Source organism: Dipodomys spectabilis, unplaced genomic scaffold, assembly GCF_019054845.1.
Source record: "Dipodomys spectabilis isolate Male_0828 unplaced genomic scaffold, ASM1905484v1 ptg000067l, whole genome shotgun sequence".
NCBI classification, from domain to species: domain Eukaryota; kingdom Metazoa; phylum Chordata; class Mammalia; order Rodentia; family Heteromyidae; genus Dipodomys; species Dipodomys spectabilis.
Window position 1 is genome coordinate 3986610 of NW_024870744.1, and position 26696 is coordinate 4013305.

Below are 26696 nucleotides of genomic sequence, written 5' to 3' on the forward strand. Positions count from 1 at the left end.
CCCCAGGCCTTGAGTTCAAGCCTCAGTACCACCACAAACACAATGACAACATAGTTGTCCATAAAATCCAACTCCTTGGCATCGAAGGGCTTGGAAATATCAGAAATGTCATTAAGGCAATGGAGTTGATCCAGAATTGGACAGCCCTACTTGGAATGGCCACGAATGAGAGGTGTAAGCCACTAAGTCTTCTGACTTTTTTAATTTTTTGGGGTGTGTGTGTTTGCTTGTTTATAAGAAGATCCAGCCCCAAAGGCTCAGGTGTATTCCAGCACTAAGGTTACAGGCCGGGCTTTGAAACACCGGTACCCAGTCACTACCAGCCATCAGGACTTTACAAACTGTTTAAACATTCCAAGCAGTCACTCAGCAGGCGGGGAAGCAAGGGTGGCCCTGCGGTATTTCCTGCTCCCCCCCTCCGCCCCCCAGTTCCCGGGGTTCCTGACAGAACGTGGAAGTGGACAGCAGGCTGGCCTTCCCGGGGGCCTCCTTCCCGGGCGCGTCAGCAGGCCACCCCGCGGGAGGTGGCGAGGCCCATCCCGGGTGAACCGACTACCAGAACCGGGGCCCGGGACTCCCTTCCACCCTGGAACCCTAAACCCGCACCGCTGCCAGGCTCAGCCCCCAGGCGCCGGACCAGTGCTAGTTCAGGAGGAGATGCCAAGGCCCAGTTTGCGACAGCCGGGGCCGTCCTCGCAGAGACTCCCACCCGGCCGACGGCCCGGGGGCCTGGAGGGCAGTCCCCGCCGCAGCTGCCCCGGGCCGAGCCCTCCGGGGAAGGGCGGGGCCGCGGCCGCGGCCTCCTGACGGACGGCGTCCAGGGCCCGCCCCTCCGGCCCGCGGCCCCGCCCATACTTCCGGCCGGGCCGAGACCACGTGTTCTGACCCGCCTCTCAGACTCAGCGCTACTTGGCTAGAGCGAACCGCCTCTTCCGCCGGAAGTGGGGCGGCTTTCCCTTTCCGGCTACGGGTCCCGGAGCGGAGCGGGAGGCCGGACCGGGGAGGCGAGCGGTGGCGGCGGCGGTGGCGGCGGGGGCGGTAATGGCGGAGCTGGTGCAGGGGCAGAGCGCACCAGTGGGCATGAAGGCCGAGGGCTTCGTGGACGCCCTGCACCGGGTCCGGCAGGTACGGCGCGGCCAGCTGGCGGGAGCACGCGAGGCCGAGGCGGGGCCCGGCGGGGAGGAGGGGGTCGGGTCTGGGGGCGGGAGGCGGCCCGGGCCGACGCCGCGGCCGCGTCCCGCTGTCCCGGGGCTCCTGCCGCCGGGCGCTGCCGCGGGGAGACGCGCCGCCGCTGCGAGGCCCGACCCGGCCTGCCAGGCGCGTTTCCCAGGTGTGCGGAGCGGCGGGGAGAGGGTCCGTCCCCAGCGCCTCGCCCCGCGCGCCTCCCGGCCGCCGGGGCCTCCGGGCCTCCAGAGCGCAGCGGACTGGGCAGCCTCCTGTTCCCGCCCAAAGCCTTGGAAAACATCACTTAGATTTCCTGCATTTCTAGAGTGGAGTTGGGAAAAGGGGAGGGGAAAAACCCTCAGAGGCTGTCATAGTTTTGCGGAAACTTTTTGGAGAGAGGAAGATGTTCAGCGGGCGGTACTCAGAAGGGAGAAACAGCGACAGTTCTCCTCTACTGGAGTCCGGTGAGCTTGTTCACCATCAGACAGCGCCGTGTACTTTCTTAATGTGGGGTTTCGAGAAAGCTCAGGTTTGCCAGCAGCGTGACGACGGGATCTGCCAGAGATGCTCTCCGGCTTAAGACCGAGCTTGATCTCAGTTACAGTAACAAGTCAGCTCCAACATTTCCTTGAGTGTCTTGCCACCATCATCTCTGCTTATGTTTCTGTAACTAATGGCTGTTTGATCCCTCACAGAAAGCCACAGAAATGGTTGTATTAGAGGAAGGTCTCCACTCAGGCTCTTGGAGATGTGGTCTTTCCATCTCTTCCTAGGATTCAAGAGGAAAAACCCTACTGGTTTCCCGAGATACTGACATTTCAGTTCATACCAAGTTCCTATAGACATTATGTTGGATCCCAGAACTTTGCAAACGTGTAGTCCCACCGAAAGTTTTATGAGCTGAATGAATGATACTTTCTGCTGCCAGTGGAGTAGTGGGTTTAATCCACCGTGGTAATGGTTGAGTTGTGTCACCTACCTCTTTTCCCCCACTTCACTGGCTGGCAGTGTGGTATTGGGTTCTCTGCTATCGGGTCCTGAACCTTGTTTCTCACTGGCAACTACTATGTCATGGCTTTCACTCTATACTGATTTGTAACCATCACTTTGTTGACCTTCCTGTGTCCAGGAAGAATTATATTCCCTGCCTCAAGGGGCTCAGAACCCCCACATGCAGAAAGCCTGTAGTTGAATATTAAGTGAATTTTGAATCATTGAAAAGAATTCCTGCTTCTCATATTTTTGTAGCCTGCTTTAGAGGGAGGTCCTCTTTTTTTGTGCGAATATTGGGGTTTGAACTCAGGGCCTGGGCACTGTCTCTTAGCTTTCTCAAGGCTGGCATTCTTCCATTTGATCCACTCTTCTACTTCCTGATTTTTGCTGGTTAATTGAAGATAAGAGTCTTGGGCTTTTCTGACCTGACTGGTACTGTGATCCTAAGACCTAAACCCTCTTTAGAAGCTAGGATTACAGGTATGAGCCACTGACTTGAACTCCTGTTCTTACCCTGCTCCAGAGGGAGATTCTGCTTTTGTTGTTTAGTTCCAGTACTGGGGCTCCTGGGGCTTTGCTTGGCATTCTTGTTTGGCTTTTTTTTTTTTTTTTCAGGACTGGTGTTTTACCACTTGAGCTGATTAATTGGTGCTCAGCTTCCCACACTTTCTTCCCGGGCTGGCTTTGAACCTGTTTTCAGATCTTAGTATTTTGAGTAGTTAGGACTACAGGCATGAGCCACTGGTACCCAGCAAGGCCTTCTTTTAAATGCTGACCTAGTGTGGAGAGTTAAAGCCATGGTGTTTACTATTACTAGCAAGGAAAAACTTCACTGGGATTGTACCCAGCTCTGAAATGCACCATTGACGAGCAGGACTGCCCCCATGGAGATAGGACCGTAAACATGCTCCTTCTGAATACCAGCAGTTGGAGGTATATATTCTCACCAAGGATTTGATGGCTGTTAAAAACTAAAGAAAAGCAGGTTTCTGGGTCATTCTACATTTATTCCATAGCTTTGTTGTAGGCAAGAATCGAATGTTATAGTTACAGTGAAGCACACCTCAGAAGAGCTCTTCAGACATCTAGATGGTCACAGTTCTCCATTGTATACATAGCCTGTGAAAAGATGTGATTTTCCTCCAGTAAATAGGAATAAGACAGTACATTTCTTTAAGTGATTGCAGTGCTTTCTCCCTCTTAAGTCTTTCTAAATACCAGCAAGTAAGGCCCTCTCACGTTCCTCACAGCAGTAAGCTGCCCTGTGCTGTTTCTCTGGCAAGTCATGATGTTGACCCTGTTGGGATTTGGAACTGCATTTCTGGTCGTCTCTGTACACAGATCCAGCCCCTCAACCACTGCGCTTCCCTCTTTGCATCTTGAAGCCTCCTTGTATATCTTTTGGAATCTTTCTAACAGAGTGAACTAGTGGTTGCTGTTACTTTACTCCTACATGGACTCCGCAGATCAAAAGGAAATTTCTGAAGATGTCATGTAAAAATGTTAAAATTACCTGGTAATGGGCAGTCCGTTGAGTTAATGGTTGGCATCAACCAATTACCCTTTAGAATGGAAGTAATTCTAAACAGTAGTACAAATGTGATCTGACCCAGTCCCCAAATTGCTCGGTACTAAACAACATGGCAACTAGGAGCCAGCGGCTCACACCTATAATCCCTGCTACTGAGACCTGGAAGATTGAAATTCGGAGCCATCCCTGGCAGAAAAGTCTGCAAGACTCCATATCCAGACTGGAGGTGACTTCATTAATAGAGTGCCAGCTGTGAAGAAGAGAGTTCAAGCTCGATTAACAGTGTGTACACACACACATACACACACATACACAAAAAATGTTTCTGGAAGGTCCTCCAGTAGTACAGCAGCACCAGTCCTCCGGTGCACACTAACAGGGTGCTGTGCCACCTCTGTTTCCAGCAGCCTTCTACAGCTGGGCAAGGTATCTGCCCATCTTCACCTGTAGATGGTCTCTTGTCAGACTGCTAATGTTCTTCAAGACTTGAAAGTTTTTGTTCAGTATAGTTTCTATTCACTGGTGGTGGTTAGTTGTTTGAGAGAGAGTTCTGATATGTAACACAAACTCAAGATTTTCCTGCCTCAGTCTATCTAGTGCTGGGATTACAGACATGCACTGCCATGTCCATCTCTTGATTTAATCTAGACCTCCTCAATGTCTCTTCATTGCCTACCTCCACAGTATTTCACTTGTAAAATGGAGTCTAAGTGGTCCTTGTGGAGTTGGGCATGGTCAGTGGCCTTGTACCAAACAAATGTCACAAGCCATTGTAAAATCAATAGAAAATAATAGTGACGCCTTTTGTTTTTGGGAAATGTTGATCGCTGTGTGGCAATTCTCCAGAAAATGCCTCTCATGCTACGGTTCCCACTTGGAGCCTGAGCAGTAAGTCATTTGGAATTTGTGCCATATACCTTGGGCTTACGTGGAACTTGAGTGCATTAAGATGGTGACTTTTTTATTGAAGCGCTGGATTTCCTTTAAGAGAGCAATATCTATGTTTATTAGAAAGTAAAGATATAGTATATTTATTACATGTTCTTTGAGAGGTTATTCCCTTGTTCATTTCATATAGTTTTTGTTTTTTTTTTTTGCCAGTTGAGGGGCTTGAACTCAGGGCCTGGGTACTCCCTGAGCTTCTTTTGCACAAGGCTAGCACTCTACCACTTGAGCCACAGCACCACTTCTGGCTTTTTCTGTGTATGTAGTGCTGAGGAATTGAACCTAGGACTTCATGCTGCTAGTCAAGCACTCTACCACTAAGCTACATTCCCAGCCCATAATAATAGCTTTTGTGGTACTGGGGTTTAAACTAAGGACTTTGTGCTAACATTGGCAAGTGCTCTTTTTTTGTTTTTGGTTGGTCACAGGGCTTGAACTCTGGGCCAGGGCGCTGTCCCTGAGCTCTTCAGCTCAAGGCTAGCACTCTACCACTTGAGCCACAGCACCACTTCTGGTTTTCTGGTGGTTAATTGGAAGGTCTTTCCTGCCCAGGCTAGCTTTGAACCGCAGTCCTCAGAGTCCTCCTGAGTAGCTCACAAGTGTGAGCCACTGGTACCGGCTAGCAAGTGCTCTTTATTGAGCCATGCCTCCAGACCTGTTTTGTGCATTTCTGTGGTTTGAATTCAGTGCCTTCCACTTGGTTGGCTCATTTATGCAACTTACTTGCTCACCACTTCTAACTGGCTGTTTTGGAGATGGAGTCTCATAGACTTTTCTGACTCTACTGGCTTGAAATTTCCTATGGAGTAGCTCAGCCTTTTGATGAGCTGTGAGTGTAGGCATGAGCTCCTGCTGCCTAGCTTACTGGTGTAATGTATAAGATCAGGTTTTATCTCTTGTAGTTAGGATGCAGTGATGTGCTCCCACATCCAGCTCATTTGAGGAGGAGCCTTCTGAACTGTTCTGCTCAGCCTGGCCTCGGGACTGCAGTCCTCCCCAATCTCAGCTTTTTTTTTTTTTGTCGGTTATGGGGCTTGAACTCTGGGCCTGAGCGCTGTCCCTCAGCTCTTCAGCTCAAGTGAGCACTTTACCATTTGAGCTACAGCACCACTTCCGGTTTTCTGAGTGTTTATTGGAGATAAGAGTTTCACAGACTTTCCTGCCTTGGCTGGCTTTGAACCACGATCCTCAGATCTCAGCCTCCTGAGTAGCTAGGGTTACAGGTGTGAGCCACCAGCACCCGGCTTCCAATCTCAGCTTTCTAAGTGGCTAGGATTACAGGCATGTGCTATTGGCAACCAACTAATAGATGTTTTTTTGACTCATGGCAAAGTCAAGTGTTCTGCTACAGAAGTTGAAAATTGCTGTGCCACTGGTTGTCTTGTACATGTCCAGCAGTTAAAGTTACTCAAGTCAACATTTTACTGGGAATTAACTTTACTGTGACTTTCTGAAAAACTTGAAGCCAGTGTCTATAGGAAATCCACTGACTTTCTGTAGCTCTCCTTTAAGCGGACCCAGTAGGGTACCCTGCAGAGAATACTTTAAAAAAAAAAAGTACTCAACCTTCCGAATGCTGGTGGTTCACTCCTGTTATCCTAACTATGGTAGAGTGCTAGCCTTGAGCACAAAGAGGCTCAAGGACAGCACCCAGGCCATGAGTTCAAGCCCCAGGACTGGCCAAAAAGAAAGAAAAAAGAAGTGTAGGGCTGGGAAGGTGGCTTAGTGGTGTAGAGTACTTGCATGCATGAAGTCCTGGATTCAATTCCTCAGTACAGCTTAAACAAAAATGCTAGAAGTGGTGGTGTGGCTCAGGTGGTAGACTGCTAGCCTTGAGCAAAAAAAGCTCAGGTACAGTGCCCAGACCCTGAGTTCAAGCCCCAGGACTGGCAGAAAACAACAACAACCAGTGTAAGGGATTTGGGCCATGTGTGACTGGGAGCACTAAACTTCCTGTGTGGTCCTGAACAGTAGGTAGTGAATGAATGTATCTGCAGGCTTTTCTCGCTTTCAGCTGAAATTGTTTTTGCTAAAATCTGGTAGTTACTGTGTGTTGTCAAACATGTTTCTCTGTAATTGATATCTGAAGCACACATCTCACACTAGTAGCCCCTGAGCTGAAGATTCGGGAAGTCAGGACTGCTCTGCACATGTAGGAGCCTTTGTGCCTTAACTCCTCCAAGGGTGGAAGCCACGTGGTATAAATATACTGACAACTGGGAAAGAATTACCAGCATTTCTGTGGGAGTCTTGAACTATTATCCCAACACCAGATGGAAACAAATCACTAGCAAGACTGGCCTGTGGCTGGGAGGTGGTGATAAGCTTCAGGCCACGTGCCGTTGTCCTCTGGTGGAGTGCTGGGCCAGGGCAAAGACGGAGCAGACATGTTTGCAGTTGCTTATATCCTCATAATAACCAACTTAGATCGAGGGCTATAATTCTCATTTCATACTTGCAGATAGCCACGGGGAGATAAAGTAGTTTTCTCAGAAAGACGCACGTGGTCAGTGCTGTATGTGTAGTAGTTCTTGGACCCATGCAGTTAGCGGGTTAGTTTTCCAGTTCGCAAGGTGAGGTTCTGCCGGGGCTAACAGAAGTGGATGGGAGACTTTGTGGTTCTTAGGCCCACTTGGAGCTGCAGCTGCTTCTCGGGCATCTTACCTCCAGAGGGCTTTTCTGAACCCACTGAAAATTCAGCAGATAGCTTTTGAACGAGCCAAACATTCTGCTAAGAAACATCAGGGAAGGTGTTCTTAAACTCGACGAGAATGTGAACCCTTTTGGAACTCTTGGAAACTGAACCTTTCCAGAAATACTTACATTTTAGGAAGAGCCCCCAGTTAAGAACTCGTACCCTAGGGGTACGAGGATGCCTGTGGTGGCCCACTCCTCGCTACCACTCTGGGGGCGGGGGGGGGTCACCCTTTAACCGGCGCTCCTTCAAGAGGCTATGCTGTCGAAAGGAAGATGAGGTTGAGGCAGAGCTGAGGACTGACATCCTATGGCACTGTAACGGAATTCCTTGTTTTGTTAATGCCAGTAAATAGGGCAGGATCAGCCTGTGCCCCATCTCTGATGACAACAATAGCTACCATTCATGGAGCTGTGTTGTATGGATGCCAGGCCAGGAATCTTAGATATGTTCCCCCATTTGATGGTCACAGAGTCCTCAGGGATGGTAATCCACGAAACGCTGACTAAGTAGAGAAACTAAGTGCTGTGTAATCCTAGCTTCTCAAGAAGCTGAGGTCTGAGGATCATGGTTCAAAGCCAGCCCAGGCAAGAAAGCCCATGAGACTCTTCATGTCCAGTGAGCCACTAAAAAAACTGGAAATGGGCTGTGGCTCAAGTGGTAGAGCTCAGGTCCTGAGTTTAAACCCCAGGACTGGCACCAAAAGAAAGGGGATAGGGGCAGAGGATAGACTGTATCCAGACTGAGAGTTCAAGTTCTGGTTCTGCTACTTAATAGCATAGAGACTGTGGACAAATTGTTTAATCTTTTCTTTCTTTTTAAAATTTTATTATGTAGTCTAAGCCTTACACTGGTGATCCTCTAGCCCCAGCCTCCTGTGTGCTTATTTTAACTTTTCTTTTCTTTTTCTGGTCGTGGGGCTTGAACTCTGGGCCTGGGCGCTGTCCCTCAGCTCTTCAGCTCAAGAGAAGCACTCTACCACTTGAGCCACAGCACCACCTCCAGTTTTCTAGTGGTTTATTGGAGATAGGAGTCTCATGGTCTTTCCTGCGTGGGCTGGCTTTGAACTGTGATCCTCAGATCTCAGCCTCCTGAGTAGCTAGGATTATAAGCACTGGCACCCAGCTTTCACTTTTTTTTTTTTTAATTAGCCCTGGGACTTTAACTCCAGGCCTGGTGCTGTCCTTGAGCTCTTTTGCTCAAGGCTAGTCTGCTACCACTTTGAACCACAGCACCACTTTATTTTAACTTCAAGCCCCAGTTTTCTCTCCTGTAAAATAGAAATCCATAGTAGTAGTAATTTACAAAACAATAGGTAGGGGTGGTTACTTGCCTTATTCTGCCCTAGAAAGGCAAGGCAGGAAGATCTGGAGTTCAAGGCCAGCCTAGCATACATTATGATTTATCTCAAAAAAAGAAAGAGAAAAAAAGAAAGAAAAAGACCTCCCAAATCCTAGCTACTTTGGAGGTTCATGACTTGAGGCTAGTCTGGCAGAAAGAGACCTCCATCTCAACAGACAGGTGGGGCCTAGGGATTCATATATGTGGTCCCGAGCTCTAAATAGATAGGAGGATCACTCTACACAGAAAACAACTGAAACAGAAAATGGCCTGAAGGCATCGCTCAAGTGCTTGGAGGCACACCCAGTGCTACCAAACCAGATAAGAGAAAGCTAATGTTACCAGGGTGGTAGTGGGTAGTGGTGTTCCTTTTGGTGCTTAGCATTGAACCCCTGGGCACCTGGAATGCTGAGCACTTGCTCTCCTCCTGAGCTTTGCCCATCGCAGTGTAGTCTGTTGTCTGGGTACTAGCTGCATAGACATTTTAGTGTGTGCAAGTTCAGTGGGTTCATGCCTTTTTCTATATTACTGTTCCATTTCAGTGAGGGGTTCCTTACTGTGTGCTTGGTATTGGTCTGGGTGCTTTACACCTGTTAACCTTGTTGTCCAGCGTGGCTGTAATTAGGCCTACTGGCTCCAAATCCCTCAGGAATGTGAATGGGAGCTGCTTTATGAGGGCACCAGCAGGCACTAAAGGAGTGAGCAGTGCGGCTGATGCCCTCCTGTCTCTTACCTGCTCTAGGGAGTGGGTGCAGGACTTCTTTGCCCTTTCCTGCATGACTCCAGACCTGTATTTTGGACTAGTTCCTGTCTAAGCCCTGGACACTAAGACCCCTGCCACAGTTTCCCCTTGCCATGGGGAGCAGAGACTATTCCAGTCCAACCTGGATTTTCTCCCAGGCAGAGCCTCTGCAGTGGCTGCAGGAAGTAGCTTGCAGGGAGGGAGCTGGGCTCCTGCTCCCAGGTTGGGTTGGAGCTGTTTCTGATGCTGGGTGGAGTGGTGGCCATACTTAGCAACAAGGACATGGTGTGTGGACGGCTCTCTTCCTGGCACTTGGGTGGCTTTGCCCATTTCTGTTGAGAGGAAAGTTCTGAGAAGGATGGAGTGTGGTAATGATGTTCACAGCTCACCATTTGGTTTATGAGGTGGACTGTTGTGATTAATTGGCCAGGAGAGAACTTTTTTTCTTGCAAGTATACTAGGAAAAGTTGATTGCCATGTTTCCTAACTTCAGTCATTTATCTTCCACCTTTAGGATTTTTGTCCTATCTGTGAGCCCTCAATGTACTTTTAAATTGAGATTTATTAAGTATATTATTAAAGGAAAATACATTTTGTTATGCGTAGAAGCTAATTGTATGTCTGAGTTTAAAAACATCGATCCAGCCAGGCACCAGTGAGTGGCTCATGCCTGCAATTCTAGCTACTTAGGAGCGTGATCTGAGGATTGTGATATGAAGCCAGCCTGGACAGAAAAATCCTTGAGACTCTTCAATGCCCAGGAACTGAGTTCAAACCCCAGTGCTGGTAGCAAAAAAGAAAAACAGTACATCAACCCACCTAGGAACCAGTGGCTTGTACCTGTAATCCTAGCTACTCAGGAAGCTGAGATCATCTCACTAGATTCCATGTCCAAAATAGCAAAAAGTAGGCTAGAGACATGTTTCAGGTAGTAAGGCTTCAGCTGAGCAAGCAAACATGCGGCCCTGAATTAAAATGTCAGTAGTATAACAAAACAGACAACTGATCCGTGCATTTCCTAGAATCACTTTGTCTTCTGTTGGCTTTTGGAAAATACTGGTTTAGTCTGCCCTGCATTTCACAGGGGACACACCAAGGAGCAGGGCCCCCATGGAGGGTTTTTTTGGTCGGTCATGGGGGCTAAACTCTGGGCTGGGCGCTGTCCCTCAGCTCTTCAGCTCAAGGCTAGCGCTCTACCATTTGAGCTACAGCACCACTTCCGACTTTTCCTGCTTATGTGGTGCTGAGGAATTGAACCCAGGGCCTCATGCATGCAAGGCAAGCGCTCTACCACTGAGTCACCTTGTAAAGGTCTTATTTAGGCCACACGTTGGAAGAGCTGGCTTGTGGCTGCTGGTACAGTGCTACTGTGCCTCCATTTCTGCTAAGCATTGACTCTGGAGGCTTAAGTTCTGTGGTGCTGATTTACACATCAGAACAGGGGTTTGAACCCAGGGCCTTGACTCTCACTTTTCACTCAAGGTTGGTATTCTACCACTTGGGCCACAGCTCTATTTCCAGCTTTTTGCTGGCTAGAAAAGAGTCTCACAGACTTTTCTATCTAGATTGGTTTTGAACCTCAATCCTCAGGTCTCAGCCTTTTGAGTAGCTAGGATTATAGGATTGTTTTATTAGACATTTGAAGTTACTTCTTGTAACAAGATGGTATTTGTATAAAGGAATGCATTTTATGTTGCAATATATACTATAGATGCTACAATGTAAGTTTAATATAATGTTGAACTCATGTCTAACATTTATGTAGTCAAATTTAGTCTACTGGCCAGGCGCTGGTGGCTCACGCCTGTAATCCTAGCTACTCAGGAGGCTGAGATCTAAGGATCACAGTTCAAAGCCAGCCCGGACAGGAAAGCCCGTGAGACTCTTGTCTCCAATAAACCACTAGAAAACTGGGAGTGGCGCTGTGGCTCAAGTGGTAGAGCACTCGCCTTGAGCTGAAGAGCTGAGGGACAGCGCCCAAGCCCAGAGTTCAAGACCCACGACCGACAAAAAAAAAAAAAAGAAAAAAAATTAGTCTACTGGCTTCAGAGCTGTACTTGGTTATTTTTTGAGATAGGCTGCCTTGAACTTTCAATCCTCCTGCCTCAGCCTCCCAGGTGCTGGGAATGCAGGTGTGCACTACTACATTCTTCTTGGGCTGTACTTTTTGACCATTCAACACTGCTCTCAGTGGAAATTGCCCAAAATGTGGATAACTAAAACAAATGTAACTTAACAAATGTGAACTGGGTGCTGGTGGCTCTTAATTATAATCCTAGCTGCTCAAGAGGTTCAGATACACTGAATCAAGCTTTAAAACCAGCCTGAGCAACAAAGTCCTTGAGGCTGCATGTCCAAAATAACCAGCAGAAAGCAAGGCTGGAGCTGTGATTCAAGTGGTAGAGCATTAATGCAGCAAGCAAGCTGAGTGAATGAGAGGTTCCGTGTTCAATCCCCAGTACTAGCAAAGTAGAGAACAAATCTGGATGCCTGTTTTTAGAGAACTTAATATAATCTATATTAGGTACAGGAAACTTGTACTACTTGTGATATACCCACATTATAGGGAAGAAATTACATTGCAGACAGGTGCAGAACTCCTGTTGTAAGGCAGCTGGGGAATCAGATGGAAGAGAGTCTGGAAGGCAGGTGAGAGTTAGAGGTATGTACCTCATGTGCAGAGCCACTTAGCAGTTGTTGCAGATGTTAGGTCTCTGTGGGGTACAGGGCGCTTCCAGCAGAGTGAGTCCCCCGAATTGCGCCGCCCCCTTCGCCAGCCTGCCCCAGACATGTGGAGAAGGAGATTGGAAGCCAAGAGTAATGGAGCAAATGACCGTCTTACCTGCAACTCGGGTGTATGAGATGAGGCATTCTGGTGTTTTACTTACTGAGGAAAAAAGTGTCTTAGAGAAGTACTCAACCCGGCCACCCTTGTCACTTGACCAGACAAGGAAACCTTGTTATCCAAGGACTGTACAGTAGATGTTGTTTGTGGTGTCGTTCAAGGACTGTACCGTAGACATTGTACACGGTGTCGTTAACTGTCTATACAGTAGGCATTGTATGTGGTGTCTGTTCAAGATCTGTACAGTGGGTATTGCACATAGTGTTGTTCAAGGTCTGTAAGTAGACAGTGTGCACGGTGTCATTCAATGTCTGTGAGTAGATTTTGTTCACAGTGTCATTCAAGGCCTGTATAATTCAATGTCTGAGAGTAGATTTTGTTCACAGTGTCATTCAAGGCCTGTACAGCCGGCGTTCATGGGCTTTGCGTGCTGGCTGCGCTGTGATCTCAGGCTCCTCAGCTGTAACACACAGTGCAGAGTCAGCCATAGAAGATACGTAAACTAATAGGTGGGTTGCGGTTTTGTTGTTGTTGTTGTTTATGTGGTACTTAGGAATGGAAGCCAAGGCCTCATGCATACTAGGCAAGTACTCTACCCACTAAGTCACATTCCCAGCCTCATTTTTTTCTCTTTTTGATCAGTTGTGGGGCTTGAACTCAGGGCTTGGGTGCTGTCCCTGAGCTTTTTTGCTCAAGGCTAGCACTCTACCAGGTTTACATCTCCACTTCTGGTTTTCTGGTGATTAACTGGAGATAAGAGTCTCACAGACTTTCCTGCCCAGGCTTGCTTTGAATGATGATCTTCAGATCTCAGCCCTCTGAGTAGCTAGGATTACAGGCGTGAGCCACCAGCGCCCAGTTGTAGGTTGCATTCTAACAAAGCTTTCCTTGTCAAATCAGGTGGCTTGCCTGCAGTAGCTTGCTGACCCTGGCCTAGACTAGGCCAGTACCTCCCAATGTTCTTCCTACCTTTATCTCCTTGCAGGCTTTCTCTTGGGCAGTCAAGGAACCTTTTACACATATAGTAGCGTGTTTCTTTCTTCCTTGAGACTCAAAGCAGGTTCCCGTCAGCCAGTCTGTACAGTCCAAGCTCTGCCCCTGACCTGTAAGGCTCTGTGCTACAGCACATCTGGTTCCCTCTACTCTGGCATAGCTTTCTCTTCTGTTCATACCTAGTTCTAAGCCTGCTTTTCAGGGCCTTTGTACAGGCTTTCTAGGACATGCTTCTGATTTTTCTGCTGTGTCCAACTCATTGTCATTGAGGTCTCGTAAGTGGATACCTCCCCACAGAGGCTTTCCCTGGTCATCCTTGTAAGCAGCTCCAAACCCGCTCTTCATCATTCATTATCGTAATGTATGTCACCCGCTGAAATGGTCAGTTTATTTCACCTTGTGTGCCATGTGATCCCCTCTCTTCCCCCGCAATGGCTGACTCCAGGAGAGGAGGCTGTTGCTGGTCTTCCTCTCCACAGCAGCTCAGGGCCTGGAGCAGAGCCCACTGCACAGTAGGCAACGAACATTTGTGGGGTAAATTGCCTCGTTTTTCCAATCGCGGCATTTGTGATGTGCTTCCTAGTGTTCTTAGCTCCTTTGTTCACAGTATCTTAACTGTCTTTTCAGAAACTGTGAAGTAAATGGTATCACACCCTAGGGGTCTTAGGCAGAGTAGGAAAGCCTTGCCCAGCATCCTGTAGCTGGCAAATGGGAAGGAAGAGACCAGGCACCACCAGGATGGCAGGATGGCTGGCATCTTCTCTGAGTTTAGTTGGCAGTACCAAATAATTGTCTTTGGTTGGTTGCTTATTTGTTTGTGTGTTGGTCCCGGAAGGCCTCAGACCTCTTGGCACCCTCAGACTAGGTCAGAACTGCCTGCACGCGTGGCTATGTGAGAGGATGGCTTCGCTAGCTGTCCTTGGTCACGCTGCTTCTTGAGCTGAACTTGGACCCACTCCAAGGGCAGTCATGGTGAATACTCCCTTGCTTCAGCGAGAGTTGATTTATTATGAAGGTCACACTTGATTTCCTCATGAGAACGACGTAGATACTAAGAAGTTTTCTGTACCTTTTGTTTCTGGAGAGAAGATTTAATAGCTCTGTTCTGTTCTTTGTTGGTAGTAAATGTTAACTGCTGAGGCAGCTCTGAGCTTGTCCCCGTTATCCGGTGCAGGAATCCTTCAGAGAGGATGAGAAATGGTGTATGTCGGCCATCTCCTGAACAGTTCATAGGTATTAACCTTAATAGGATGCTGTATTCCTGAGGAGTTGTCACTGTTGAGCCACCAGGCCTTTTAAACATCCTGGAGAGTCTGAAGGAAGGTACTTGGTGATAATAAAACCTTTCAAAGCCCTTCATGCCTACCAGCTTTGCTTTCTTGAGATGTGGCATACCTACATGTTAAGTGGCTGCTTCAAAATACTAATTTGCTTGTAGAAGACACATTTTGGGGAGTGTTTTATTTCTAAAGCACATTATTAAGACTAGAAGAAAGCTCAGCAAACAGAAAAATACTTGTTTTGCCTTATGTTAATCCCGGTGGGAGGAAATGGTGGTGATAAGTCCTTTAAAAACTTGTCTTTCTTCAGCAAATACAGCGACCTGTTACTCAGTATTTAAATCTGATTTTCTCCATAGATTGCTGCTAAAATTGATTCAATTCCTCACTTGAATAATTCCACGCCTTTAGTGGACCCCTTGGTCTATGGATATGGAGTGCAGAAGCGGCCCTTGGATGATGGAGGTAAGCCGCTGTGAACACCTTGCCTTTCCAGCAGCAGTGAACCTGCCGTTTAAGTTTGAATCTATGTCAGCCATTTCCTTAACGGCTCTCCAGCCTCGCTCGCTTTCAAGGAATGACAAGGGGAACATATTTAGGATGATTTTTCTCAGCAATTCTCTAGCATTTGAGTTCCTATTTGCCTTGATAATACAGGAATCTTTTCCGCTGAGCTCCAAGGCAGGGTTGGCCTTGAGCATCTGCTAGGAAATAATTTGACCCATTGAGAATTGAGTTTGATTACCCTTCGTTTGCTGTGCACGTGCGGGAACTGAAGTCCCCACTTCTTTCCTAGGAAAAGCTGAGATTTGGAGCTGGGCACTAAGGAACTCCTGTCTTGAGCCCCAAGACAGGGAGGGGGCGGCACACTTACTACAGTGCTGCTGGCTTTCACCATGCTCATTTTGACAGGTTGTGTTCTGTCGTTCTTTTCTTTGTGTGTGTGCATGTGCGTGTGCTGGTCCTGGAGCTTGAACTCAGTGCCTGGGTGCTGTTCCTGAGTTTTTTCTCAAAGCTAATGTTCTGCCACTTAAACCACAGCTCCGCTTCTGGCTTTTTGGTGGTTAATTGGAGATAAGAGTATCTCTGACTTTTCTCCCCAGGCTGGCCTCCAACCTGATCCTGAGATCTCAGCCTCCCGAGTAGCTAGGATTACAGAATTGGGTACCAGGCTCAACTTGACAGGCTCATTCTCTTCTCCCTCCTCCCCCTCTTCCTTCCCCCTTCCCCCCAAATTTTGTTTTGTTTTTTCCTTGTAAAGATGCTGTACCCAGAGAGGTAATGTGTACATTTCTTGTGTGGCATTGTTACCCCCTCCTTTGTTTTTCTTCCACCATCCCTTCCTGCCCCTACCTCCCTCACCCCCCCCCCCCCCGCCTCAAAAAAGTTGTAAGGGGCTGGGAAGGTGGCTCAGTGGTAGAGCGCTTGCCTTGCATGCCTGAGGCCCTGAGTTCGATTCCTCAGCACCACATAAGCAAAAAGAAAAAAGCCGGAAGTGGCGCTGTGGCTCAAGTGGTAGAGCACTAGCCTTGAGCTGAAGAGCTGAGGGACAGCGCCCAGGCCCAGAGTTCAGGCCCCACGACCGGACTCAAAAAAAAAAAAAGTTGTAAGGTTCATTTCCAACACAGTGTCTTATATCATTGTTGAAATACGTCATCCTGTGTCCTTGTTTCAGCATTTTGTTATTCCCCGTCCCTTCCTCAAATTAGACAAATGTATATACAAGATGCAGGGTACCAAAATCAAATATAGTGTCAACAAGGATATACCATAGGAAGAACAACATATAAAAGAAACAATGAAAAAAATCAAATAGTACATTAAAAACATCAACAACAAAGAAAAACCTCTTGTGTCCATATTTTGGGGTTCATTTCACTTAGCATCATCTTTTTTTTTTTTTGGTCTGTCATGGGGCTTGAACCTCTAGGCTTGGGCGCTGTCCCTGCACTCTTCAGCTCAAGGCGAGCACTCTACCGCTTGAGCCACAGTGCCACTTCCAATTTTCAAGGGGTTGATTGGAGATAAGAGTCTCACGGACTTTCCTGCCCAGGCTGGCTTTGAACCGCGATCCTCAGATCTCAGCCTCCTGAGTAGCTAGGATTATAGATGTGAGCCACCGGCGCACAGCTTTTTTTTTTTTTTTTTTGTCAGTTGTTGGGTCTGAACTGGGCCTGGACACTGTCTCCTCAGCTCTTCAGCTCAAGATTAGCACTCTACTACTTGAGCCACAGCACTACTTCCGGCTCTTTCTGCTTATGTGTTGCTGAGGAATCGAATCCAGGGCCTCATGCATGCAAGGCAAGCACTCTACCATGGAGCCACCTTCCCAGCCCACTTAGCATCATCTTTTTTTTTGTCAGTTGTAGGGCTTGAACTCTGGGCTTGGATGCTGTCCCTCAGCTCTTCAGTTCAAGGCGAGTGTCTACCACTTGAGTTACAGCGCCACTTCCGGTTTTCTGGTGGTTTATTGGAGATAGGAGTCTCAGGGGCTTTCCTGCCCGGGCTGGCTTTGAACCGTGATCCTCAGATCTCAACCTCCTGAGTAGCTAGGATTACAGGTGTGAGCCACCGGCGCCCAGCAGCAGCATCTTGTATGGTCATAATGTACATAGCTTTTGACAGGCTCATTGTCCTCCATCCTCCCCCTGCCCTTCCTCCTTCCTTCCCCCACTTCCCTAGTTTTTTAAGTTTTTTGAGACAGGATCTTAAACTATGTAACCCAGGCTATCCTAGGACTGAAATCTCTTGCTTCAGTTTCCCAAATGCTGGGCTTACAGGTGTGCAGCACTATACTTGGTTTCATTGTGACCTTTTCATATATGTGTATTACATACTTTGAACATATGGACACACATCAGTAGAGACCTTCTTCCCTAATAGTTCCTATGTACTTCCATGTGCAATAAAATCTTTCTAGAAGCAATCTTTTTTTTTTTTTTTTTTTTTTGTATTCACTGTTTTGGTTTGCTTTGATGCTCTACTCAACCCCAAAATAATTTGAAACTACTTACAAGTGCCCATTGTCAGCACATGAGCACAGTATCCATCAGAAGTGGCTGCATAGGCTGGAAATGTGGCTTAGTGCTAGCCTTGCATGCATGAAGTCTGGGTTCGAATCCTCAGTACCACATAACACAGGAAAAGCTGGAGGGCTGGGAAGGTGGCTCAGTGGTAGAGCACTTGCCTTGCATGCATGAGGCCCTGGATTCAATTCCTCAGCACCACATAAAAGGAAAAAAGCCGGAAGTGGTACTGTGGCTCAAGTGGTAGAGCGCTAGCCTTGAGCTGAAGAGCTGAGGGACAGCGCCCAGGCCCAGAGTTCAGGCCCACGACCGGACCCAAAAACAAACAGAAAGAGCTGGAAGTGGTGCTGTGGCTCAAGTGGTAGAGTGCTATCCTTGAGCTAAAGGAACTCAGGGACAGTGCCCAGGCCCTGAGTTCAAGCCCCAGGAAAAAGTGGCTACAGAGTTGGAACTGCTACTGCAAGGTAGTAGTGTACAAGGAGGGTGGTGTGCCCTAGCTTATGTGAGCTTATGTGTGTGATAGGGGCTCGGGGTTTTCTCTTCTATTCTCGGTCAGTCTGCATGTATACTAATTATATATGTGCTTTGGTGATTGTGTACCTGAAATTTTTTTTTTTTACTTAACGGTATGCACTACATGATCTCCTCTCCCACAAATATGTTTCTATAAAAGTACTTAGCCAAATCTAATTAAGTGGGATTGATTTCTCTAGTCTCTCTAGGACTTGTAAAAGAAAATATAGCCAATGTGATTATTTTGTGATTATTTTTAAATTTTTATTTACATATTTATTTGTGCCAGTCCTGGGGCTTGAACTCAGGACATGGGCATTGTCCCCGGGCTTTTCTGCTCAAAGTTAACACTCTACCATTTGAGCCCAGAACTCTACTTCTGGTTTGTTTTTCTTCTTGTTATTAGTGTTAATTGGAGATAAGGTCCCTGGACTTTGCTTGTCTGGGCAGATCCTCAGATCTTAGCCTCTGGATTAGCAAGGGTTCCAAATGAGTGGCCAGGTGGTTTAAACATTGGAAATGTCTGAACTCACAGGGCAAAGAAGTGATGCAAAGTGGGAGGATTGTCTGTGTACAACATTGTTCAAGATAACAAGCACCCTTCACACTGATGTGCTGGGATCACTTTTGTTTGACCAGTGTTCATGATTTCTGAGACCAGATATGCTGAATGCACTTGCCTGCACTTTTACCTTGTGAAGAGGTGTAGGGAGAAGAAACCTTTTTACCTTCCCAGAGCTTCTATAATTTGCTCTCTCCTCTGGGACACCAGTGTAAAAGCAAATTGCATTGTCTGGTTCTGAGCACAGGTCTCCTTAAAGCCCAGTGTTTCCAGAAATCAAGATCAATACATTTCCAGCTCACCCAGCCTTTCACAGTTCCTTCTTGTTTTCACCTACAACGTGGACTTAAATCTCAAAACCTGGGCATGCCCTACACAGATGGCTGTCGGGTCCTCTGTAAGGTACCCTAATTAAATACTTGCACATTGACCCCTCTGGCACTGTGCAGGCATTTTTCTCCCACCAGTCCTTGTAGAGCTATTTGAAATAAATCAGCAAAAGGCTTTGAATTTATTGATAAGAGAGCTGGGCAGCAGCAGATGTCACCAACCTGGCCACATTCACCCTGGAAGCCAATGTCACTATTATATCATTCCCCTCTTATTTTGAAGCATAAGTCCTCGTAAGCATAATGGGTTCTCATTTTCCCCCTCTTAGTGGAGAGTAACGGGAGAACCCTTCTGCACCCTGTCCCGCCTCCACCCAGGTCTCTTGATACCTTGTCTAGGACAGAGCAGACCAACTTGAAAGAACAAGACACTTTACATTCTGTATATCAGTTTGATAAAACTAATCTTGGCCTGCCCTTGAGCAATGCTAAATAACAGTTATGAAATTGTTTGCCCTCAGTAAATCGGTAAGCCAGACTCAGTCTCCTCTTCTCATTGGTCTGCTACTGGGCCAGGAGAATATGTGTGAGCCCAAGGGTCCTTCTTGGTGAGTGCAAGTTCAGAAAGCGCAGGGTGGATACAGTGCTTCCTTCTTAGAAGTGAAAATCCAATGGCTTCGTGGGTTATGTTTGTTTCATTTGGCTTGTTGGGTATTTTTGGACAGAAGCTTGCAGGATTGCTTCTTTAGCAATATGAACTTTCTAACTTTGCCATGCAGCAGAGTTCTTTGACCCCTGGAGGTTAAAGTTCAGTCCTCTAAAATGTTTGGAGGTGTTATTTAGGTCTGTTTAATAACACTTCAGTTCGTGTGTGTACGTGTGCAAGTGTGTACTAGTACAGAACCTCTGTGCTCTCCATCGGCACTTTTTCACTCAAGGTTGGCACTGCAGCACTTGAACCACAACTCTACCTCTCAGGTTTTGGGGTTTTTTTTTGACCCATGGGGCTTGAACTCAGGGCCTGGGTGCTGTCCCTGAGCACTTCAGCTCAAGGCTAGCGCTCTACCACTTTGAGTCACAGCACCACTTCTGATTTTCTGGTGATGTATTAGAGATAAGAGTCTTATAGGATGAGATCTGAGGATCACAGTTCAAAGCCAGCTTGGGCAGAAAAGTCCGTGAGACTCTTATCTCCAATAAACTACTAGAAAACTGGAAGTGGCGCTGTGGCTCAAGCAGTAGAGCACTCGCCTTGAGCTGAAGAGCGCAGGGACAGTGCCCAAGCTCAGAGTTCAAGCCCCACGACCGACTTTAAAAAAAAAAAAAAAAGAGTCTCACAGAAGCTGAGTGCCAGTGGCTCACGCCTGTAAACCTAGCTACTCAGGAGGCTGAGATGAGCATCAAGGTTCAAAGCCAGCCCAGGCAGGAAAGTCAATGAGACTCTTATCTCCAATAAACCACTAAAAAACCAGAAGTGGTGCTGTGGCTCAAGCGCTCGCCTTGAGCTGAAGAGCTCAAGGACAACGCCCAAGCCCAGAGTTCAAGCCCCACGACTGACCTCCTCCCCCCCCCCAAAAAAAAAAAAAGTCACACAGATTTTCCTACCTGGGCTGGCTTTGAACTGTGATCTTCAGATCTCAGCTTCCTGAGTAGTTAGGTTGACAGGCCTGAGCCACCAGCTCCTGGCTCATTTTTCAGTTGGTTTTTTGTTTTGGTTTTGGTTGGTCGTGGGGCTTGAACTCTGGGCTTGGGCACTGTCCCTGCGCTCTTCAGCTCAAGGGGAGTGCTCTACCGCTTGAGCACCACTTCTGGTTTTCTAGTGGTTTATTGGAGATAAGAGTCTCACAGACTTTCCTGCCCTGGCTGGCTTTGAACCACAATTCTCAGATCTCAGTCTCCTGCGTAGCTAGGATTACAGGTGTGAGCGCTCGGCATTTCTCAGTTTTAATTGGAGGTAAGAGTCTCAGGTTTGTCTGCCTGAGCTGGCTTTGAACCGTGGTCCTCAGATTGAAGCCTCCTGAGTAGCTAGGATTACAGGTATGAACCACCAATGCCTGGCAAACACTTCAATTCTGAATGTAACCAGGAGGAATCGCTAACACACATTTGTCAAGGACAGGAGTTTGCACACTGCTGGCGCCTGAAAGTGTACCAGGCAGGTAACGGGGACTGGCAGCATAGAGCTATGTGAACTGGCTGCTCCTGGAGTCTGCCTAGACCCAGAAGGAACCTCAGCTCTGCTTGAGGATCTATCTGCCCGGGGGTGCTGTGCTCCAGAAGAGCCGACCTCCTTCTCCTGCGTCTGGCTTCAGACTGGCTGATCTGAGCAGTAACAGCTTCAGTCTTGACACTCACACTTCCCAGCAGTCTTGGAGTTCATGGTGGCACCAGAATTCAGGAATCCTGCTCTGGCTCTGACTTGTGGCACCTTCTTCATACAATACTCTGTTCACCCTGCTGTGGCTGGAGCCTCTTCCCGGAGCCAGTCTGACCTGTTGTGTTTAAGGGTGCTTGCTTCCAGCAGTTGAAGGATATCCAGCTTTCCCTATGTGGTGATTGCCTCCCTGGCCTTTGAATCCTTTACTCTACTCTGCACATTCCTCGCCAGCCTACTGGTCTGTCTCTGCTCTTCCTGAAACCAGCCCTTCATTCCAGCTTTTTTTTTTTTGGGGGGGGGGGGGGTCCGGTCGTGGGGTCTGAACTCTGGCCCTGGGCGCTGTCCCTCAGCTCTTCAGCTCTACCACTTGAGCCACAGCGCCCCTTCCGGCTTTTTTCTTTTTGCTTATGTGGTGCTAAGGAATCGAACCCAGGGCCTCAGGCATGCAAGGCAAGTGCTCTACCACTGAGCCAACTTCCCAGCCTTTTTGTTGGTGGTTGTGGGGCTTGAGCTCTGGGCCTGGGCACTGTCCCTCAGCTCTTTAGCTCAAGGCTAGTGTTCTACCACTTGGGCCACACACCACTTCCAGTTTTCTGGTGGTTCATTGGAGATAAGAGTCTCACGGGGTCTGGGAAGGTGGCTTAGTGGTAGAGCACTTGCCTCCCATGCATGAGGCCCTGAGTTCAATTCCCTAGCACCACATAAGCAGAAAAGGCCAGAAGTTGTGCTGTGGCTCAAGTGGTAGCCTTGAGCTGAAGAGCTAAAGGACAGTGCCCAGACCCAGAGAGAGAGAGAGTCTCACAGACTCTACTGCCTGAGCTGGCTTTGAACTGTGATCCTTAGATCTCAGTCTCTTTAGTAAGTAGCTAGGATTACAGGTGTGAGCCACCAGCACCCAGCTTCCTGGCTACCTTCTACTTAGGATTTAGGTCATAATCATAGCACTTCCTCTTCACAGCCAGACCCGTGGGCTCTGACTCCTAGGCTCTCTTCACCCTTCCCTCTCTCATTCTCCTCACCTCTCCCTTGTTCCTTCCCTCCTCTTTCCCCTATCTGCCTCCCTCTCCCCTCCACATCTCTTCCCTTGCTCACACACTCACCAATGACCCCTTCTAGTGGCATACAACATGCCCTCCTTTATTCTGCAGGTGCCAAGTCCCATTATGCCCCTCTCTACTGAGCTTTATGTACTGTGGCAGACTGTCTTCTTTTCTCTGTGGCCTTAGCGAGGAAAGTAGTAGTAGTTCCTTCTGTGTATCATCTCATTGGCATTTTTAATGTTTGCTTAAAAGTATGCTCTAAAGTTAAGAGAATGATATTTGAATGGTGTTAGCTGAATGTGTGGAGGGGCTGAGCTTTTATTCCAGAAACAACCCTAGTGAGGACTCTGTGCCCTGTCCCACCCTCCACTCCTGCTGTGACAGTGGGCTTCCTGCGTACACCAGGATTTCTGTGCAGGTGGAAGAAGAAAGGAAGATCTTTTCCTGGCAAAGTATGACCTGGCTGGTTGGCTGGCATCTGGCAGCCAGCAGGTCGGGTGGTAAACATCTTTCCAAGAAGGGGACGGAGAGCGAAACCTGCAGCTGGTGTTAGGGCAGAACCTCAGTTGTCCATCACCTGCAGCACCTGTGAGGCTGTTTAACCTCTGGGGAATGCAGTTGTCAGGTCAGAAGAAGGTTCCTGGGTCTCTACAGTGCTTTCAGGCTATGTTAATGGTAGAGGCTCTCTGCTCCATCACTCAAGGGGCTTTAAGGCTCACCTGATGGTACAGCCCCTCTAGAAAACAGTATAACAACCTTTTGAAACTGAATGTATTTACCACACAGCCTGCAGTTGCACTCCCGAGCATTCATTTATCCTCAAGAAATGAAAACTAAGTATTCATGTATATAAAAGCCTGTCTATAAATCCTCATTAGCAGCTTTTTGCCTAATAGCCCCCAAATCAAAACATCTCAGAGGTCTTCAGGAGGTGCAGGGCCAAACAAACCGAGATCCAACCGAGATCCAACTGCTACTGTGAAGTATCACTTGACATTGAAAAGGAATAAGTGTGAAATGGTGTGGCTGAATCTCTAGGGCTTATGGGATTGCATAAGCCAATCCCGAAACAGTGCATACACCCTGATCCTCCTTACCTTTTTTGGGGGGGCGGGGGACAGGGGTTTGGGCATGGGGTTTGAACTTAGCCTGGACGCTGTCCCTGAGCTCTTTGTACTCAAGGCTAGCGCTCTACCACGTTGAGCCACAGCGCCACTTCCAGTTTTCTGAGTGGTTTATTGGAGCTAAGAGTCTCACCGACTTTCCTGCTCTGGCTGGTTTTGAACCTCAATCCTCAGATCTCAGACTCATGAGTAGCTAGGATTTCAGATGTGAGCCACCAGCCCTGGGCTCAGAAGGAACTTCTTATTGTACAGATAGATAAGGAAGAAGTAGTTTGCTACCTAGCTGGTCAGTGACAGAAAGGACACAAAAACCTAGGTCTTTGTGTGATACACAGTAAGTGTAGTGCTTGAAAATGCAGATAACGAAGCTTGAGAGGTACCTACTCAGGAAGCTGAGATATGAGGATTGCGGCTCAAAACCAGACCGCACAAGAAAGTCCATGAAATCGTATCTCCGGTTAACCAGCAAAAAACCTGAAGTGGAGCTGTGGCTCATGTGGTAGGAGCACTAGGCTGGAATGAAAAAACAAAAGAGTTCACAGGCCCCAGAACGGACACAAAAACAACCCAGAAAGCTGAGCACAAGGCTGAGTTCAAGCACCAGCACATACATACATACATACATACATACATACATACAAAATACCAGTTGCAGTGCAAATAAGATAATCATTTTAATCAGAACCAGTTAGTTGCACACATAAAATACATGTGTAAATGAAATAAAGACATATGAAATACAATCATCCCTCACCATATTGCATATACTTGTTATGGCTTTACTGTATTGTGGGTTTTAAAAAAACAAAACCACAAAATCCACAGTAATCCTTTACCTATCGTGGGAGATACGTTCCAGAGACCCCTGTGATAGGTGAAAATCTGAGAAATAGCAATGAATTATGATACAGTAAGGGATGACTGTTTAACGCTGCTACTTTGTGGATTTTTACCCATCGCGGGGGTCTCTGGAACGGAACTTGATACAGATGAGGGATCACTGTAGATAACCCTATTGCCCACAGTATATTCTTTTGTTTTCACAAAACTGGTTGTTTTTTGTTGTTGTTATTCTTGTTTTTGTTGTGTTTGATTTCTGTGCTGGTCCGGGGGCTTAGGCTCAGGACCTGGGCTTTTTTTTTTTTTTTTTTTTTTTTTTGGGTCCGGTCATGGGGCCTGAACTCTGGGCCTGGGCGCTGTCCCTCAGCTCTTCAGCTCAACGCTAGCACTCTACCACTTGAGCCACAGCACCACTTCCGGCTTTTTTCTTTTTGCTTATGTGGTGCTGAGGAATCGAACCCAGGGCCTCGGGCATGCAAGGCAAGCGCTCTACCACTGAGCCACCTTCCCAGCCCCTAGGACCTGGGCTTTTTATGCTCAAGTCTACCTCTACCACTTGAGCCACAGCTTCACTTCCACCTTTTGGTGTGTTTCATTGTGGATAAGCATCACAGACTTCCCTGCTGGCTTTGAATTGTGATCCTCAGATCTTTGCTTCTTGAGAAGGATTACAGCCGTGAGCGACTGGCGCCTGGCTCCCGGGTTGATTTCATGTCTACTTGCTTAGCTGCAAATAAGTCTTAGTGCTGTCTGTCTCTTTGTGGTATAGGGGTTTTTTGTTTGTTTGTTGTTTTTTTTAAATTAAGGCCTTGTACTTTCTAGGCAGGTGCTCTTCCCCTTGATCCATTCTTCCCAACCCTATTTTTGACGTTAGTTTTTGTTTTTAATCTGTGTTTGGGCCTGGAGCTGGCCTCAGTCTGTGAACCTCTTATTCTAGGCCTCTTCATAGCTAGGATCACAGGAGCAAACCACTGTACCTGGTTTGTTGAAATGAGGTCCTGTTAACTTTTACCCAGGCTGACTTCAAAGTGCGACCCATATCTTCACCTCCTGAGTAGCTGTGGCATTGTGCCTGGTCCGGATGATTTTTCTCTCGGTGTCCATTGCTCTGGAGAAGGGTACAAGTCCCGGTTCATTCCCCTCCGCAGCAGTTAGATTACTCACCTGTTCTTCCTCATTCACAAGAGGAGCTGCAAGCAAGAGTCCCGTATTGAGACAGCCCCGAAGAATTTCCTCATTTCAAAAACCCCAAATAATTGGCAAAATCAGTGACAGATAACTGGCCTAGGGCCTCAGAGCTCTCCTGCGCCCAGGCCAGGATTGCTGCGGGCTACAGGAAGCCTCACGTCCCCTCAGCCACTGCGTGTCACTGGCTGGGCCTGGGAGAGCACTGTGACAGTCCCATGAGAGGGAACTCCTCAGAAGAGGCAGCAGCAGGGACCCTTTGGAAGTCCCATGGTGTGGGGTTGCCTCTGGGTGTGTCATCACTGACTTGCTGTTCTGTACCATGCCTGCCTGTCATCTGCCTGCCTTTTTTTTCTCTCAATATGTTTTTATTATAAAAATACTGTACACTGGGTGCCGGTGGCTCACCCCTGTAATCCTAGCTACTCAGGAGGCTGAGATCTGAGGATCATGGTTCAAAACCAGCCCTGGCAAGGGAGACTCTTATCTCCAATAAGCCACTAGAAAACCGGAAGTGGCGCTGTGGCTCAAGTGGTAGAGCGCTAGCCTTGTGCTGAAGAGCTCAGGGACAGCGTCCAGGCCCCAGAGTTCAATCCCCACGACCAACAACAAAAAAATACTGTACAGAGGGGTTACAGTTACATGAGCAAGATAATGAGTACATTTCCTATCAAGCATTGTTGCCTCCTCCTTTGTTTTTCCCCTACTATCCCTTCCCTCCCACCTCCACAACTATACTCCCCCTCCACGCCCCTCCACGCCTAAATTGTAAAGTTCTTTTTTCAACCTAGCATCTTGTACATCTCATTGTTACAATGGGTCAACTGTATCTAAGCATTTTGTTTTTTCCCTTCCCCTCCCCCATCGGCCTGTCTTGAGCACTGACTGGCACTGTTGTCATTGGGTTCGGAGGTTTTTTGGTGCTGGTCCTGGGACTTGAACTCAGGGCCTGGGTGCTGTCCCTGTGCTTTTGTTCTTAAGGTTATTGTTCTACTTCTTGATCCACAGCTCTATTTTCAGCTTTTTGGTGAATAATTAGAGAGAAGAGTCTCGCCCAGTCAGGACCCTTATCTGTAATCCTGGAGGCTGAGATCTGCGAATCACCATTCAAAGCCAGCCCAGGCTGGAAAGTATGTGAGACTCTTATCTCCAATAAACTACTCTGAGAAAG

At 47.7% G+C, this 26696-nt stretch overlaps 1 protein-coding gene across 2 annotated transcripts in view; it reads left to right on the forward strand.

The window, feature by feature from the left end:
• Positions 1–998: 998 nt before the first annotated feature.
• Positions 999–26696, forward strand: part of Fubp3 (far upstream element binding protein 3) — a 52502-nt gene continuing 26804 nt past the window's right edge. For both annotated transcript variants that reach the window (XM_042681114.1, XM_042681115.1), the window contains exons 1-2: positions 999–1125; positions 14889–14994. In XM_042681114.1, the coding sequence (XP_042537048.1) occupies positions 1042–1125; positions 14889–14994 (190 nt within the window). In that variant the 5' untranslated portion in view covers positions 999–1041. The remainder of the gene's footprint in view (positions 1126–14888; positions 14995–26696) is intronic.